Source organism: Xiphophorus maculatus, chromosome 18 (assembly GCF_002775205.1).
Source record: "Xiphophorus maculatus strain JP 163 A chromosome 18, X_maculatus-5.0-male, whole genome shotgun sequence".
Lineage (NCBI taxonomy): Eukaryota > Metazoa > Chordata > Actinopteri > Cyprinodontiformes > Poeciliidae > Xiphophorus > Xiphophorus maculatus.
This window is the reverse complement of record NC_036460.1, coordinates 32,135,866-32,150,319: the sequence shown is the minus strand read 5'-3', so window position 1 is coordinate 32,150,319 and position 14,454 is coordinate 32,135,866. Positions and strand designations below refer to the sequence as shown.

The 14,454-nt window shown below is 38.5% G+C and overlaps 1 protein-coding gene across 1 annotated transcript; it reads left to right on the top strand.

Annotated features, from left to right (window-relative positions):
• Nucleotides 1-241: 241 nt before the first annotated feature.
• Nucleotides 242-12,959, top strand: tnfaip1 (TNF alpha induced protein 1). The gene is made up of 7 exons (XM_005807745.2): nucleotides 242-356; nucleotides 4,881-5,237; nucleotides 5,315-5,484; nucleotides 10,206-10,289; nucleotides 11,001-11,053; nucleotides 11,197-11,392; nucleotides 12,220-12,959. Exons 2-7 carry the CDS (start codon nucleotides 4,991-4,993, stop codon nucleotides 12,448-12,450), a joined length of 981 nt encoding a protein of 326 aa, XP_005807802.1. The 5' UTR covers nucleotides 242-356; nucleotides 4,881-4,990; the 3' UTR covers nucleotides 12,451-12,959.
• The last annotated feature ends 1,495 nt before the right edge of the window (nucleotides 12,960-14,454 follow it).

The following is a 14,454-nucleotide window of genomic DNA, read 5'->3' as shown; positions in this document are numbered from 1 at the left end:
TTCCTGGAAACAACCAAAACAGGTTGTTATAAGCCGGTTACAACATAGAAACAGCCTAAGAGAGTAATACTGAGGTCTACCTTGAGTATTTTAGGTCCTATAAACGATGGGCAGTTTAACAATTGCATACTTAAAAATGATAGTTTATACAACAGCTTTGTTTGTTCTATTTCATAGGATTTCCTAAATCTCCAGTCCAGTAGGTGGCAGTAAAGTATCTATACGTTGCGTTCTAGTCGCCATTAAAAATAACAACAGAAGAAGTCGAAGGCATTACGGAATTTTGACATCTTAAAACCTGAAAACCGTAAAAATAACCCAAAGTGTACGGAAAGTACCAGAAGACTGTGTTTCAGGTAAGCTGGGATTCGCTGCTGAACGGGCTGGCGACTAGCCACGTTTTCCTTTAAGAAATTATTCGAGTAATTTCTTAACTTTTGTTCATAAAAAATATATGCAGAACACAACAGAACTATGGTTGGTCTTATTGTAGCTTCTGTCTTTTCGGGATGTGTGCCTAGTACCAACATTTTCATGATTTTTTTTTATTTCTATTGCGGGGATGTATGTTTTGGTGCAATTGCAGTTTAGCTAGCCGTCAACATAAGAAGCTAAAGTTAGCAAAACGCCGAGAGACGTATGGACGGAAAGGAGGGGGAACATATTTAGTTCCAGGGAATTCATCACAGTGACACAACTGACAGCACTTTTAGACAAACTCATTGCAGTTCCAGCGTTGTGGGTTAACTGGTGGCTAAATTAACTGGTTGAAACCTATGCACCGCAGATGTTTCTAAATTGTAGGTGGCTTCCATGCCTATTGAAAAATCATGCTTGTGTAACGAAACCGTTCGCAAAACATTGGTATAAATCCCATTTGACGCGTATAAGTTTAATGTTACACACGTGAAGATCATATTTCAAAACAATTGTCTACAGAGCAGCATTCAGTGCCCTTCGAAAACACCGCATTTGAGCAGAACCAGATCAATAGCAAAGCCGAGCTCAAATCGTGACTCCTGACTCTCCAGATTAATGAGCACAATCCCATTCACATTCAAGTTGACCAGAATAAATTAATTCCAACTCATGAATAGCTGCACTGTAAACCTAAGTGGGCAGTTTCTGCTTTTTGTAACAGCACTGATCAGGAAAAAACCTTAGAATTGGCTCCCAAGTACCTGTAATGAGAGCTTCTTTTTAATAACACTTGTAGCCTAGTGTCTGTTTTTGGCTAAGATCCTGTAATGCAACTACTCTGTTTCTGTACCCTTTTTAGCGACACTGTACTCACAGTAAGTGTCGCTAAAAATGAGGTTGGTGTCCTCAGATTTAAGAAAATAAAAATCACATACCTGGAAGTGTTGCTTGTGGTGTTTACGTGCCAAAATAGACGGGAATAATAAGCAATGTCAGTAAGTTGTACTGCAATGAAATTTCATTTAAACGATATAAAGTTAACAGCCAATGCTGTAGTTTTTGGTGATATCCAAATGAACAAGCCAAAATTATAAAAATAAACGTTCCTACATTATTGTCAGATACACCCAACAGATTATGAGTCATATCTACATGTGTTATCTACTGGGAAACTGTTTGCAGACTGTTGACGATGGGAAATAAACTAGAAGAACAATTGAGTCGCATTAAGACCTAGATTAACGCAGATGTTTGTAAAAAAAAAATTAGGTGGTTGTGTCATTTCCTGATCAATTCACGACAAATGTAAAATAACGGATTTGAACATGTCTCCACTTTCTCTAAGATCTCTTCCTTGTAGGAATATTCAAGAACATATTGAATGTGATTGAAGGTCACCAAAATATATTACACCTCAAGAGGAGACTGTGCTAAACAGCAGCCAGATTAATTTGTGATTCACCTGTATCTGGTGTTAGATGAACTGTAACACCATTTAAAATGGATAAATTAGGATTCTCGTAGCTTAGCAGTCAGAATTTGTATTATCACCCAGCATTTTTACAGTAATGACGATTATTGCATGTCTTTCAGTATTATGTCGACTGACATGTTCTGCAAACTTATCATTAAATGTAAACAGTTCTGATATGCAAGTTAATTCCTTTCTTGCTCATCCTTGCTTCCTTGCTAATGACCTAATTATTCTATTCAGGTGTGGTGCAGCAGAGGCAATCTAGAAGTTTCAGGGCAGTCCGGAAAATCCTTTAACCGGACTCTGTCGGTTGAGTTCCCCCCCCCGCAGTAAATTTGCTAAGTCTTTGTTTTTTTGGGCGGGGAGCTGCCCCGCAAGGGGTCTTTTTGTGGGCTCTAGTGTCCCTTTTTCAAAGTAGGCTGACAGGAAAGGGGGAAGGAGAGGGAGAAGACATGCGGTAAACGTCGTCGGGTCCGGGAGTCGAACCCGCGACAGCCGCATCGAGGCCACGTTGCCTCTGAATGTGGGTCGCGCTAACCCCTCCGCTTTGCTAAGTCTTAACCGGTCCGTGGTACTAAAAAGGTTGGGGACCACTGATTTAAACGGTAATATACAATATTAGACCAAAACGTTTTTTCTAATTAGTTATTCTTGAGATCTTAATGGTTGTCTTATGGAATCGGATAGTATTTTGCAGAGATTTGTAGTTCTTTATGTCATGTTCTGTGTTTTCTGTGTATTTATTTAGAGTTTTCTGTGTCCCCGAGTCTTCGTGTCCCAGGTCTTCCCGTTGATTGTTCCCAGGTGTGTCTCGTTCTGTGATTACCCGCTGTGTATTTAACTCCACCTGTGTTCCTTGTTCCTCGTCGGGTCCTTGTCTTGCAGTTGTCTAACGTGCGTGCTGTCATTCGTGTCCAGGCGTGCTAATGGTTGCTACCGGCGTCGAGCCCTGGCTTCTGCTCGGCCGTGCTGCCCGTTGCTGGACTGTGTTTTTCTTTATTAAATTCAACTATTCCTCCTACCTGGGTCTACAGCGTCTGCCTCACCACCCCTCACACCACCGCTTCATGACACTTTAAGCTTATTGCAACAGTTATTTCCTGGTTTGGTAAAGGGGTCGTAAAAATCTACTCCCACAGAAACATCTGTTTCTCCCAGCTGCCATCACAAGTTTATTTAGCCACCACCACCAGTTAATCCTTAACACTGGCCATGTCTGCGCATTTGCAGTTTACAATAGTCACCCCAGTGTTATCAACTTAGCAATGTTCTTGCTACATTTAGCGACATTTCAAACAAAAGAAAATTGGTATCAGCAAAAAATCGAAACTGACAGATTAGACTTTTTAAAGATCGGTAATAGGTGCATCCTTACTACAGTTACTATAAGTCGTAATCTTCTTGGATAGGGCAAGCAGTCTCGTTGGCCCTGCTCCCCACCCCTCCCCGGATAATGGTGCAGGCACAGTGAGTGTAGGCGACAAGTGGGAGGTGGATAATACCTGGGCTCGTTTTGCTGGATGATAAATTGTTCCAGTAACCACTGTGATAAATGGTAATATTGTTGCTTTTGAGACTGTTTCCAAGTGATGTCATGATAATGGGATATCTGTGCAAGTTTGGTCTCTCAGATACCAATAAACGTTAATTTTGTAAAGAACTTAACACTGGAACTGGAAGATATTTTAGATATCCAAAATAAAACAAAAAAACAAAACAAAACAAAAAACACTTGCAACCAAAACCACAAATAAAATGGATTACTTTGTCTCTGAACAACATTGCCCTTAAAAACATTAATCAGAATGGAAATTATAGAGCTCATTTTAATTTAACATGCAATTAATTGATTAATTAATTATTGCAACAGGCTTAGTAATAACACTGAACGCTGTTCGTCAAAACACCTTAACGAACAGCGCATACCCTCCCATATCTTGCGCCAACTGGCAGGAAAGAAACATCCCAAAAGACGTCACCATGCAATATTGTGTCTAAACAGTACAATCGCAGAAACAAACAGGACACTCAAAAACTGTGTCAATGAACCAGGATAAATATTGAACAACACCTACAGTCCTCCCCCATAGAGATTTGGAAAAGGAAATGTAGACAAAAATGTAAAATATAATAATATTGGTAACAAAATGAAATAATATTGATGCATGAATAAGCGCATACAAATCCAACATAAGCAAAGCATGCAGGCGATTATATAGAAGAGAGAATGAGTATTTAAGTGCAATAAAATAGCTGAAGACAACCTGAGTGAAGTTGCCCCCCCACCTTCTTTAAATCAGACAAAATTGGTGTCAAATGTTTGTGCTGGTTTGTGAAGCAAAAATTTTGGTTTGTGCTGCTATCATCTTAAAGATATAAAGAAATGTTTCTATAGGTCATCATAGATCAACCAGCCCCCCCATCTTCTTCAAATCAGACGAAATGGGTGTCAATTAACTCGACTACATCTGTGCTGGTTTGTGCAGCAAAAATTTTGGTTTGTGCTGCTTTGGCTTTGAAGATATTAATGAAAGTTTAAAGGTCAAAAGGTCAACCAGCCACCCCCACTTTTCTAAAATCAAACAAAATAGGTGTCAATCAACTCGGCTATGTTTGTGCAGCAAAGATTTCCATTTGTGCAGCTATCATTTTGAAGATATTAATAAAAATGTTTCTAGCGGTCATCAAAGGTCAATGAACATCAGTTCATGCTGGATCTGTGAATTTAATTTGAAATTAAGTGCTAACCTGTGAACATGAATAATTTAATCTTAACGTGGATGAAATTATTTTTTGCCAAAACTTACTGCTATGTTACACAGAGGGAAACATTAGAAGTGACAGACACTTCTAACACTTCGATGGAATAAATGAAGTTGGACATGCTTCCTGCCTGCAGCGAAACATACATTTCTGTATGAAACCCAACTCACTATTATCAAGAAGTTGGGATTTCCATCGTCACTGTGTTCTTATTTTTTTTTAGGAATGGTCTGAAGCAATTGAGAGGTTGAGGCAGCCTCGTCAATAGCTGTCACCACGGCGGGGGACCTACGAACCTCCGTCTGCAAGGTGGTCATCTACCTCCAGAGGAACATGTCTGGGGAGCGCTGCCCACCACAGAATCATAGGCAGGATGATCCCACCTCTCCACATCCCCTTGTGTTTTGTCCCAAGACCAAAACCTGTGGTTACCGGGGAGCAGTGACTCTGGGCAACAAGTATGTTCGACTCAATGTTGGAGGGATACTCTTTTTCACCCCACTGCAGGTGCTCACCAGCCAGAACTCCCTGCTGGGAGCCATGTTCGGTGGAAAAACGGAAGTCTTCACTGATAAGGAAGGTTAGAGACCGGATGGTTGACCTCCCACAGCACATTGAGAAACCGTTTTATTAGCAGAGTCTGTTGTTTTTGTTCAGGTTGGGTCCTGATCGACCGGAGCGGAAAACACTTCAACAGTATCCTGAATTATCTGCGTGATGGTACTGTCACCTTACCCAAAGGTCGTCAGGCTGTCCAGGAGCTGCTGGCTGAGGCAAAGTACTACCTCATCCAGGGCCTTGTAGAGCTCTGTCAAAATACTCTGCAGGTCAGTTCAGATTTTTTATGATCTTTGACTGTCTGTCTTCTTTAGCTAAAGCTGCTCAATTTGACCTACTGTCAGCAAATCAGTCAACCACATTGTTAAAGAACAAGTGTTCAGTATATGCATTTCTGTTGACCATATAATTGTACACATTGGAAGTACAAAAATGAACACACCAATTTGAAAGAAAAAACCAAACCTCACATTTTTGATTAAAACGTTTTTGCGCTGGGACGAGGTGGTTTTTGGGCAGTGGTGGAGAAAGTACTCAAACAATGTACTTGAGTAAAAGTACAAATACACAGGCAAGTATTTACTCTAGTAAAAGGAAAAGTACCACAAACATTTTTACTTGAGTAAAAGTAAAAAAGTACTGGCTTTTAAAAATACTTAAGTATTATTAAAAGTAAAAGTACTTGCTGAATGCATTACCTAATCGTTAATACAATATCATTAAGTGTACCTATCGTATTTAATTTTAATACATTAGTAATGTACCATTTTAATTAACAATGCCGCAGATAAAGCATGTTTTCATTGTGTTTACTCTCTGTAACATAGTTTAAACTTAGATTTGTGATTCTATGCATCATAATTTCAGAGATGAAAACATCTTGTTTCCTGTCCTAACATAGCATGAACTTCACTTTTTTGCCACTAGTGGCATTTATTTTGAAAGAAATCCAACAGGACGGTGATGGAAAAAAGGTGGGTGTGGAGGACATGCATCCAAGGAAGAGGTGTTAGGACAGCCACGCAACAGTGCTGTAGTCAAGACCACTTATCTCGAGACCAAGTCAAGACCAAGACCCCCACTACATCACACAATAAAATGTGAAGTATGATCAACATTGCTTCTCAAATTGATCTGAAAGATCTACATTCCCATAAAACACCTAGATATTAAATAATTAGAGCTGAAATAACTTACCAATATCATTATCATCATCATTTCAAACCCTTTGTTCTACTTTGTTTTCATCTCTGTGCTACAATTCAGAGGTCTCATGCCATCTCTAAAAATATAATGCCCTGGGCAGTTGCTCATATCGCCCATGTCAGAAACCACCACTGTTTGCACTATTAAATATAGCAATTAAGACAATCCCTTAACAGTAAGCAACACTCAACTATGAACACTGTCCAAGGAGCAACAAGCAAGAAGTAACCAAGCACAAGGAGCACCGTGACTGTTCTAACCTTCCCATCACAAGAACAAAGAACGGCTCTCAGTGAGGCTAACGGTCTTAGTAAAGATCGGTCCAGAAGAATCGGATCGTTCATGAATGCCACATCATATATTGCAGACTTTGGGCACAGCGTTGTCCCATACAGGCGACATGTCAGTCAACACTTCCACACAATAATTCAGCGCAGTGAGTGACGACATTTATTCATCACAAATGGAACATATTTAGCCCTGTACAGCTAGCTTTGCTAACATCACATCCACAGAGCTTACCTTTCAAAGCTTCCTTTCCAAAAGTTAGACATAGTCCCCACAGTCTCTGAAAGAGAAGCGCTGCTGAATTTTCCTGTCGCCATCGGGTTTCTTAAGAATTATGTAGCTGGATTCTATTTCTGACAATTACACAGACATCATCTTCCATTCAGAGAAAACCACTTGGAGCTTCACGTGTGAGTGAAAGGGGGAGGCAATGGGTAACAACAGACCATGTAATTAGCAAGTCACGTTATTGCTTGGATTTTACAGTGCCACGTTAAGACCCTGAACTATACATTTTCACACAAAAAAAAGAAAAGCGCAATGCGTCTCGGATGTAACGAGTAACGCGATGGTTTTGTAGAAATGTAGTGAAGTAGAAAGTACAGATACTTACTGTAAAATGTAGTGGAGTAAAAGTAGAACGTATCCACGATTAAATCTAGTTAAGTAAAGGACAGATACATAAAAATTGTACTTAAGTGCAGTTACGAAGTACTTGTATTTCGTTACTTCCCACCACTGTTTTTGGGCTGTATCAAACTGAGTGTATTTCACAAAACTCCAATGGAAACACTCTTTTTGCATCACACAGCTGGATGTTACTACTGGCGGAAAAGACAGGAAGTGGTTGGAGGATGATGGCACCGCATGATCTTAATGGCTTATCGCCTGAACAAACTCATTCATGTGTGATTTTAATTGCAGAATATCAACAATGTGTTGCACAGGTTTGTAATGAAAACACATCTACTAACTGGATGTGTATGGCATCATATGGAACTATGATGGCTACTAAAGCGGACATTTTTTTTTCATAAAGTCTAAGCAAAGACAAGTTTGAAACTCATCAGAAAAGCTGGAAAAGACCCATTGCATCTGTAAACCAGCTGCATCAGACTCACTGCCACCCATAGTTCTGCAGCACACTGTCAACTCCAGGTCAGAGATGATACATGGATGGGAACTTTCTTTGGATTAATTTAGTTATTTGTACTCTGTGCGTATGCGTAAAGTTGAAAATGTCTACATGAGCACCAAGTGGTCAGGGGTGTGAGTGGGAATTACAATTGAATTAGAAATTTATTTTATAACTCTGCACCACTACAGCACATTTAAGTACACCAATAGCTTCACAAGCTTGGTCAAACATGGAAAAACAACACAATTTTAATTTGTTCAGTCAGTGTAATTAGGAGTAGAACAGCCTATGTAAAACAAATAATAAAGAAACTGAAGGTAGTCAACAAAAGGTTGACTACCTTCGTCAAACATGCAAAAATAAACTGCAACAAACCTGGTCCAGAAAGTGCAATTAGGAATGTTATGATAAATAATAAATGAAAGGAGACTTAATATTTGTTCAAATGTTGCAAAATCTAGAAACAAAAATCCTCTTCTACACTACAAAATATAAAACTTATTCACTAATTTTTACCTATTTATCTATTGCATTTATTACAGATTACATGATTTTCAGTTAAATAAAAATAACAATAGCTGATGTGCATGCAGAGCAAATCACCAGTATGACTTGCTCCATCACGCACAAAACAAACCTCTCTCATTAATTGAGACTAAAGTCCTGTCGTTCAATAAAAAAAACGTAAATCAATCAAGTTTATTTGCATATCACATTTCAGCAAGAAGGCAGTTCAAAGTGCTTTACATCATAAAAACATAAAAAATAAAAACAACATAGAGTTGGCAATTGAGAAACCAGTAGCAAACATTACATTTTGTTGAATGTCATCATCAAAATCATCAATACACATCAAATATGTTGGTCAGTGTTCCATTTATTATGCTTCAAAAGCAACTCTAAACAGCTGGGCTTTTTGCCTTGGTTCAAAGGAGCTTAGTGTATTTGAGCCGTTTTCTGGTTTTCAAAATGTTTGCTTCAGAGTTGTGGTGCATAGAAGCTAAATTCTGCTTATGTGCCAGAATCGCTCGTAACGTGATGCCATTACTTGACAGATAGTACTTGACTTGTCTAGTTAGAAATATGTATTTTTAGAAGACTTCAACAACAAAACAATGTAATTCTGAAGGTGTGGTGCTTTTATTTTTGCCATGGTGGTGTGCTACCATCAGTTGCATTTACTCAGAGCACAAAGCATAGAATTAGATTGAATAGATCAGTCCTTGTGTATCGGGAACATTGTCACTTCAAGAATTTTTTTCAATATTGTACCAATTAGGGCTGTGCCGATTGCACTTTTCTGATCTTTTAAAAAGCTTGACTTACCGATTTCGATTTTAGCCGATGCCATTTTTTGTCTGAAATGTTGCTCAATATATCAAGAAAGTTGCTGAACTTTCAACAATGAGGTGACTATTGTTAACTGTAAATGTGCCGACGTGACCTTGTTGGCCGATTTGTCAGTCAAACCTCTCTCACAGGAGAAAATAAAAGCACAGTGGTTGATTTTTAGACCTTTGCCGAGGTTGATGACATTGGTGGATAAGATCGGCTTCATATGTAAAAATCGGCCAATCACCGATCTCCCAAAATTAAGGAAATCGGTACCAATAAATCGGCTGGATGATAAATCGGCTGGACGATAAATCGGTGCACCCTTAGTACCAAGACAGATATAAATATCAGATTTGTGCATCTCTTGTCAAAATGACGGTTGATCTTCATATTCTTCCATCACCATTTTAAAACATCCGATCAAAGATGAAAAAATTCCGATATTGCGACCCCTGGGTAGAAGTAAGAAATAATGTTACCATTAAATGGTGAGTGGGATTAACTAACATTTAATGGACATTTACTTGTGAAATATTTGCAATAAACTCACAGTTAAGCATTAGTGGGGAAACAAAAAGCAGGAATCTGTTGATTTTGAGTTAATTTTCACGATCGTGGAATTGTGAAACACTGGAGGGACTGATCAGTATAATCGGGTCTTGACGATTATCTTGATCATCTTTAAAATGATCAAAGTTCACATCTCAATGCACCTCAAATAAATTTCATTAATGACTATGACGTTATGAACAGTTCCAAATAGCAGCCAGCTTGACCAAAAGCCTTCTGGTGGATGCATGTAAACTAACCACAGTGATTTAGGATTTTATTTGTAGGCTTCAGGTGATTTTGAGCATACATGGAGAACGAAAAAAGAATGGCTTCTGCAGAAGAAAAATTACAGTTTTACTGGTAGTTACAGCATGTAGATGTTGTTATGATCCTGCACTGGTGAGAATGAGCTGTGGCTCATCAATCAATCTGTTTCCAATAAAACAGGAATTGTCTGTTTCTGTTTGACAGGGCAATAAAGAGCAACCTATGTGTGTTATACCTGTGATTACTTCCTGTAAAGAAGAGGAGCAGCTCGTCCAGTCATCCTCAAAGGTAAGCACCTGGCCATGATCAGCTTTTTCTGATTAAAATCAGTCATTAACATTTGAAGGAAATGTTATTGTGTCTTAAACCAGTAAATGGCCCAAAATAATTAGAGATTCACTGATCTGATGTTAATAACGGTATTGTTCCCAATTTTGAAAAATATTCTAGATCGGATATCTGTGACAATGTTCCTGATCCAAAAGTACAGATCTACTCAGTCTAATTCCAGGCTTTGTGGTCTGAGCGACATCATGGTTTATTTATTTATTCTACTCCTTATTGCTCTGACTGAATAAATTAAAGTTGTGTTGTTTTTCCATGTTTGACCAAGCTTGTGAAGCTATTGTATTAAAATGTGCTGGAATGGTGGAGAATTATCGAATAAATTTGTAAGTCAATACATATTGTCTGTATTTTTTAAAAAGAAACATTTTAAGTCACTTCAGCAGTTTTTCCGGTATCTGTTTGGTATTGAACAATGTTAACCTCAGATATCTATATTGAAAGCGAAAAAGTAAAACTGTATATTATAAAAATAATATTTATATGTATATATTTATTTACATTCTTTATCTTTTCCAGTTAGTCATGTTTACCTTATTATAAAACTCTTAAGTATATACATTCAGATGACGTTGATTTCAGATGAACTTGTAGTTGAGAGATTGAGAAATTGAAGCAGAAATAATAATCCATGGCTTTTCCTGCTTCTGTTAGCCTGTAGTGAAGCTGTTGTACAACAGAAGCAACAACAAGTACTCCTATACCAGGTGAGAACACTTTCTGACATAGATCAGTTCTTCTAGAATAGCCAGTATACTGGACTAATTATTACATACATGCATACGTACTGGTCTTGGATCACAAAGTATATAAACTCACCTTTTATACGGGCTTACTTCCGTCTCCTTAGCAATTCGGACGATAACCTGCTGAAGAACATCGAGCTGTTTGACAGGCTGTCCCTCAGCTTCAACAGCCGTGTCCTCTTCTTTAAAGACGTGATCGGAGACGAAATCTGTTGCTGGTCCTTCTATGGTCAGGGTCGCAAGCTGGCAGAGGTCTGCTGCACCTCCATCGTCTACGCCACAGAGAAGAAGCAGACCAAGGTGAATGTTGGGGATAACTGGGTTTGGGAGTCTAAAGAGTTCACGCTCTAATCATGTTATATGTTGAAAATAGAATATTTTAGTAGAAGAAAGCAATGGGTTTTTTTCTTCTGTTTTTAAGGGATACCTGGCAATGATAAGCAGCAGCATAAAACAAAACAGTTACAAACATTACATATAAATAACATCCACAAAAACTATCCATGCACTAAACCTAAAAAAAGTTTTAGCACTTACATTAGACTCATTTAGTTTGTGATTTTTTTTTGTTTCCATTTTAAGTGTTATAACAAAAACATATTGTGATATATATTATCTCCACCCATCACAATAGATATTGTGATATGAATTTTATGCCATATCACGATATCTATTCGGAAGTATAAACAGGTCCTATCTCAGGAAAGTAATCATTAACATAAGCTTTTATCATGTCAGCTAACTGCTCTGGTCTGCAGGAGCAACACATAAGGTTGTTAAAGACCAGAGCTGTATGTGTCGATATGGAAACAAAAGCTAGAGTTATACAGGGGCTTTTCTAATTGAGATAACCAGGCTTCCAGGCAGAAAGTCCAGCATATCACTCAATGTCAAGAAAAATTACATCAGCTGCCATGTCATTTTGGATCAAGTGTGACAGTGTAAATACTGACAGAACAAGTTGGATGTTATCTTATTGCTGTCAGTTATTGATTAAGATTTGGGACAAAAACGTCCAGGTTGGGAGCTTCCTAGTTATATTTTAAATCATGCTGGGTAAATGGTTGTAAAAATGTACAATTAAAGTTCTATGGGGTGTTGAATAAGTTCTACATTGTCTGTGAAAGGTGGAGTTCCCTGAAGCTCGCATCTATGAGGAGACTCTGAACACGTTACTTTATGAGACCTTGCCCCTGCCAGACAACTCCCTACTGGAGGCCACCCGGCGAAGCTACAATAACTGTGGTTCTCTAAGCGAGGAAGAGGAGGGGCCCGGGGGGACGGAGCTACGTGAGCGTGTCCGCAGAATCCACATCAAGCGGTACAGCACGTATGATGACCGTCCACTGGGACACTGAGACTCAAACCCACCGTGCTGCTACTTTTATTCCAGCATTACAGTTGGTCCTTAGTTCCTCGATGAGATGATGAGCTGGTTGTGAGCTCGATGTAACTGCTTCCTCATGTCAACTTCTGCACTTTGTCCTTCATTATCAAAGACTCTACAGCAATTACTCTATAATTTTTCAGACTATGTCTTTAATTTCATGTAAAGGATGAAAAATCTCACTATTATGTATTATTGCATCCGTTACATTAGCAGGAAAGCATATATTTTAAATGTATTTTTTTAAACACAGTAACACAATCAGTGGTGGTTTCTCCCATCCCCCTCCCCACCCATCAACAACTTCATTGAGGGGCAGAACACAAAAGGCAGTTAGCCAAACAGATTAGGACCGCCTCTGAGCAAAATTAAACATGTCCCAGTTGATCTAGAACTGTTCCTGTGCCTTTAATACACTGTAATGCTGCTCAAGATACTGCTTTATACTTGTTATGAATATTAAAACTCTTTTTTATCTCACAAAGTGTCTAATTTCTCTACATTTACCATTGAAAAATCCTTATTCAACTTTATAATGACCTGGGGCGACATGCATAAAGCATGCGTGCGCACAAAAAATGTGCGGCATAATATTTTACGCACAAGTCGGCATGTATAAAAATTAATTTTGCGTCAAAGTTTGCGTAAATATACGCAAACTTATATATATATATATATCAGCGGTTTAACTCCAAACAGGTTTGATTATTTTTAAGGTGATGGAGGTGTGTAGACAATCACACGTATTTAAGTAGCTGCATAATGGTGAGCCGCTAACTGTGGAGCGCTTTGGCACTGATGAAGAACATCGCCAATGGAAGGATTCAGAGGGAGCGATTGATCATATTGATCTGCTGGGAACTGTTGATTATGGTTTATTAGTGTTTAGATTAATCCAAACTGATTATCCTGGAGCTCTGAGCAGAACTTATAGAAGGAGCTGTGCGGTACCGGTACCGGTCCAGCTGCAGTCATCCTTCAGTGGAGCCGCCAGCTTTGTTAATGCGCCTTTCTGGACAGAAAGCATATCTACTCTTTAAATGTACAACTTATGCACATGTATTTATGGAGGCGACATATAAGGTATGAGACTGACAGTGGTCCGTCCCCGCCCATTTCTGTTTGCTGCAGCGATGTGTACTTGTCTATTTCCCGCAAATTTCAATCTATAAAGGAAAGGTGCGCGGCCACGTGCGTGCGCACGGCTTTATACATTGTAGTGATATGTCACAGTGAGGCTTCCGTAGCCTGAGGGCAAACTGATGCAAGTACACCTCGCTGCAGCAAACAGAAAGGGGCGGGGACGGACCGCTGTCAGTCTCATACCTTTTATGGAAATGGGACTATTTCATTCCGGAAATGAAGGGGGCGCTAGTGACACTATTTCCTGTACCGACCGTGTTATAATAATTATACTAATAACGTATTTTATTTGCCAACGCCTTTTAAAACACCCAAGAACACTTTCAACATTAAAAATACAAATTAAATACTAAAGAAATGGCTACAAAACGTGATATGTCACGTGGTATGTCTGTCACGTGGTAAGTCACTTTTTTATTTTCAAATCTTTATTACATCTTTATTTAAAATTATATTAGTAACAAACAATCTAGAATAAGCAACAATAAGGAAACATTATGGAGATGTATTTATCTATCTATACACCCAATCTATCTCAAACAAAAGTAATAAAACATGAATCAAATCAATATTTTGGAGACAAATGTACATTGCATTAAGAGCTCATTTATCCATCCATTAATTATCATGAATTATCCCTATAGTTGGGTCATGAGGGCTGCTGACCCTGGACAGATCGCCAGTCCATCGCAGATTAAGAAAACAGATATAAACAAATGAAGTTCAAATAATATATTTTGATGTTGTGAATGGTACTCTTAAAATAAATAAGTTACAATCTAAAATGTAATAGCCTCTGGCTTATTAAATAAGACCTGGATGGAAAAGAGGT

Excerpts from the sequence above, each read along its gene's own strand:
- tnfaip1 (XM_005807745.2), top strand. The coding sequence starts at position 4,991 with ATGTCTGGGGAGCGCTGCCCACCACAGAATCATAGGCAGGATGATCCC. Across the intron at positions 5,238-5,314 it reads AGTCTTCACTGATAAGGAAG|GTTGGGTCCTGATCGACCGG; the intron begins GTTAGAGACCGG and ends GTTTTTGTTCAG. Across the intron at positions 11,054-11,196 it reads AACAAGTACTCCTATACCAG|CAATTCGGACGATAACCTGC; the intron begins GTGAGAACACTT and ends CCGTCTCCTTAG.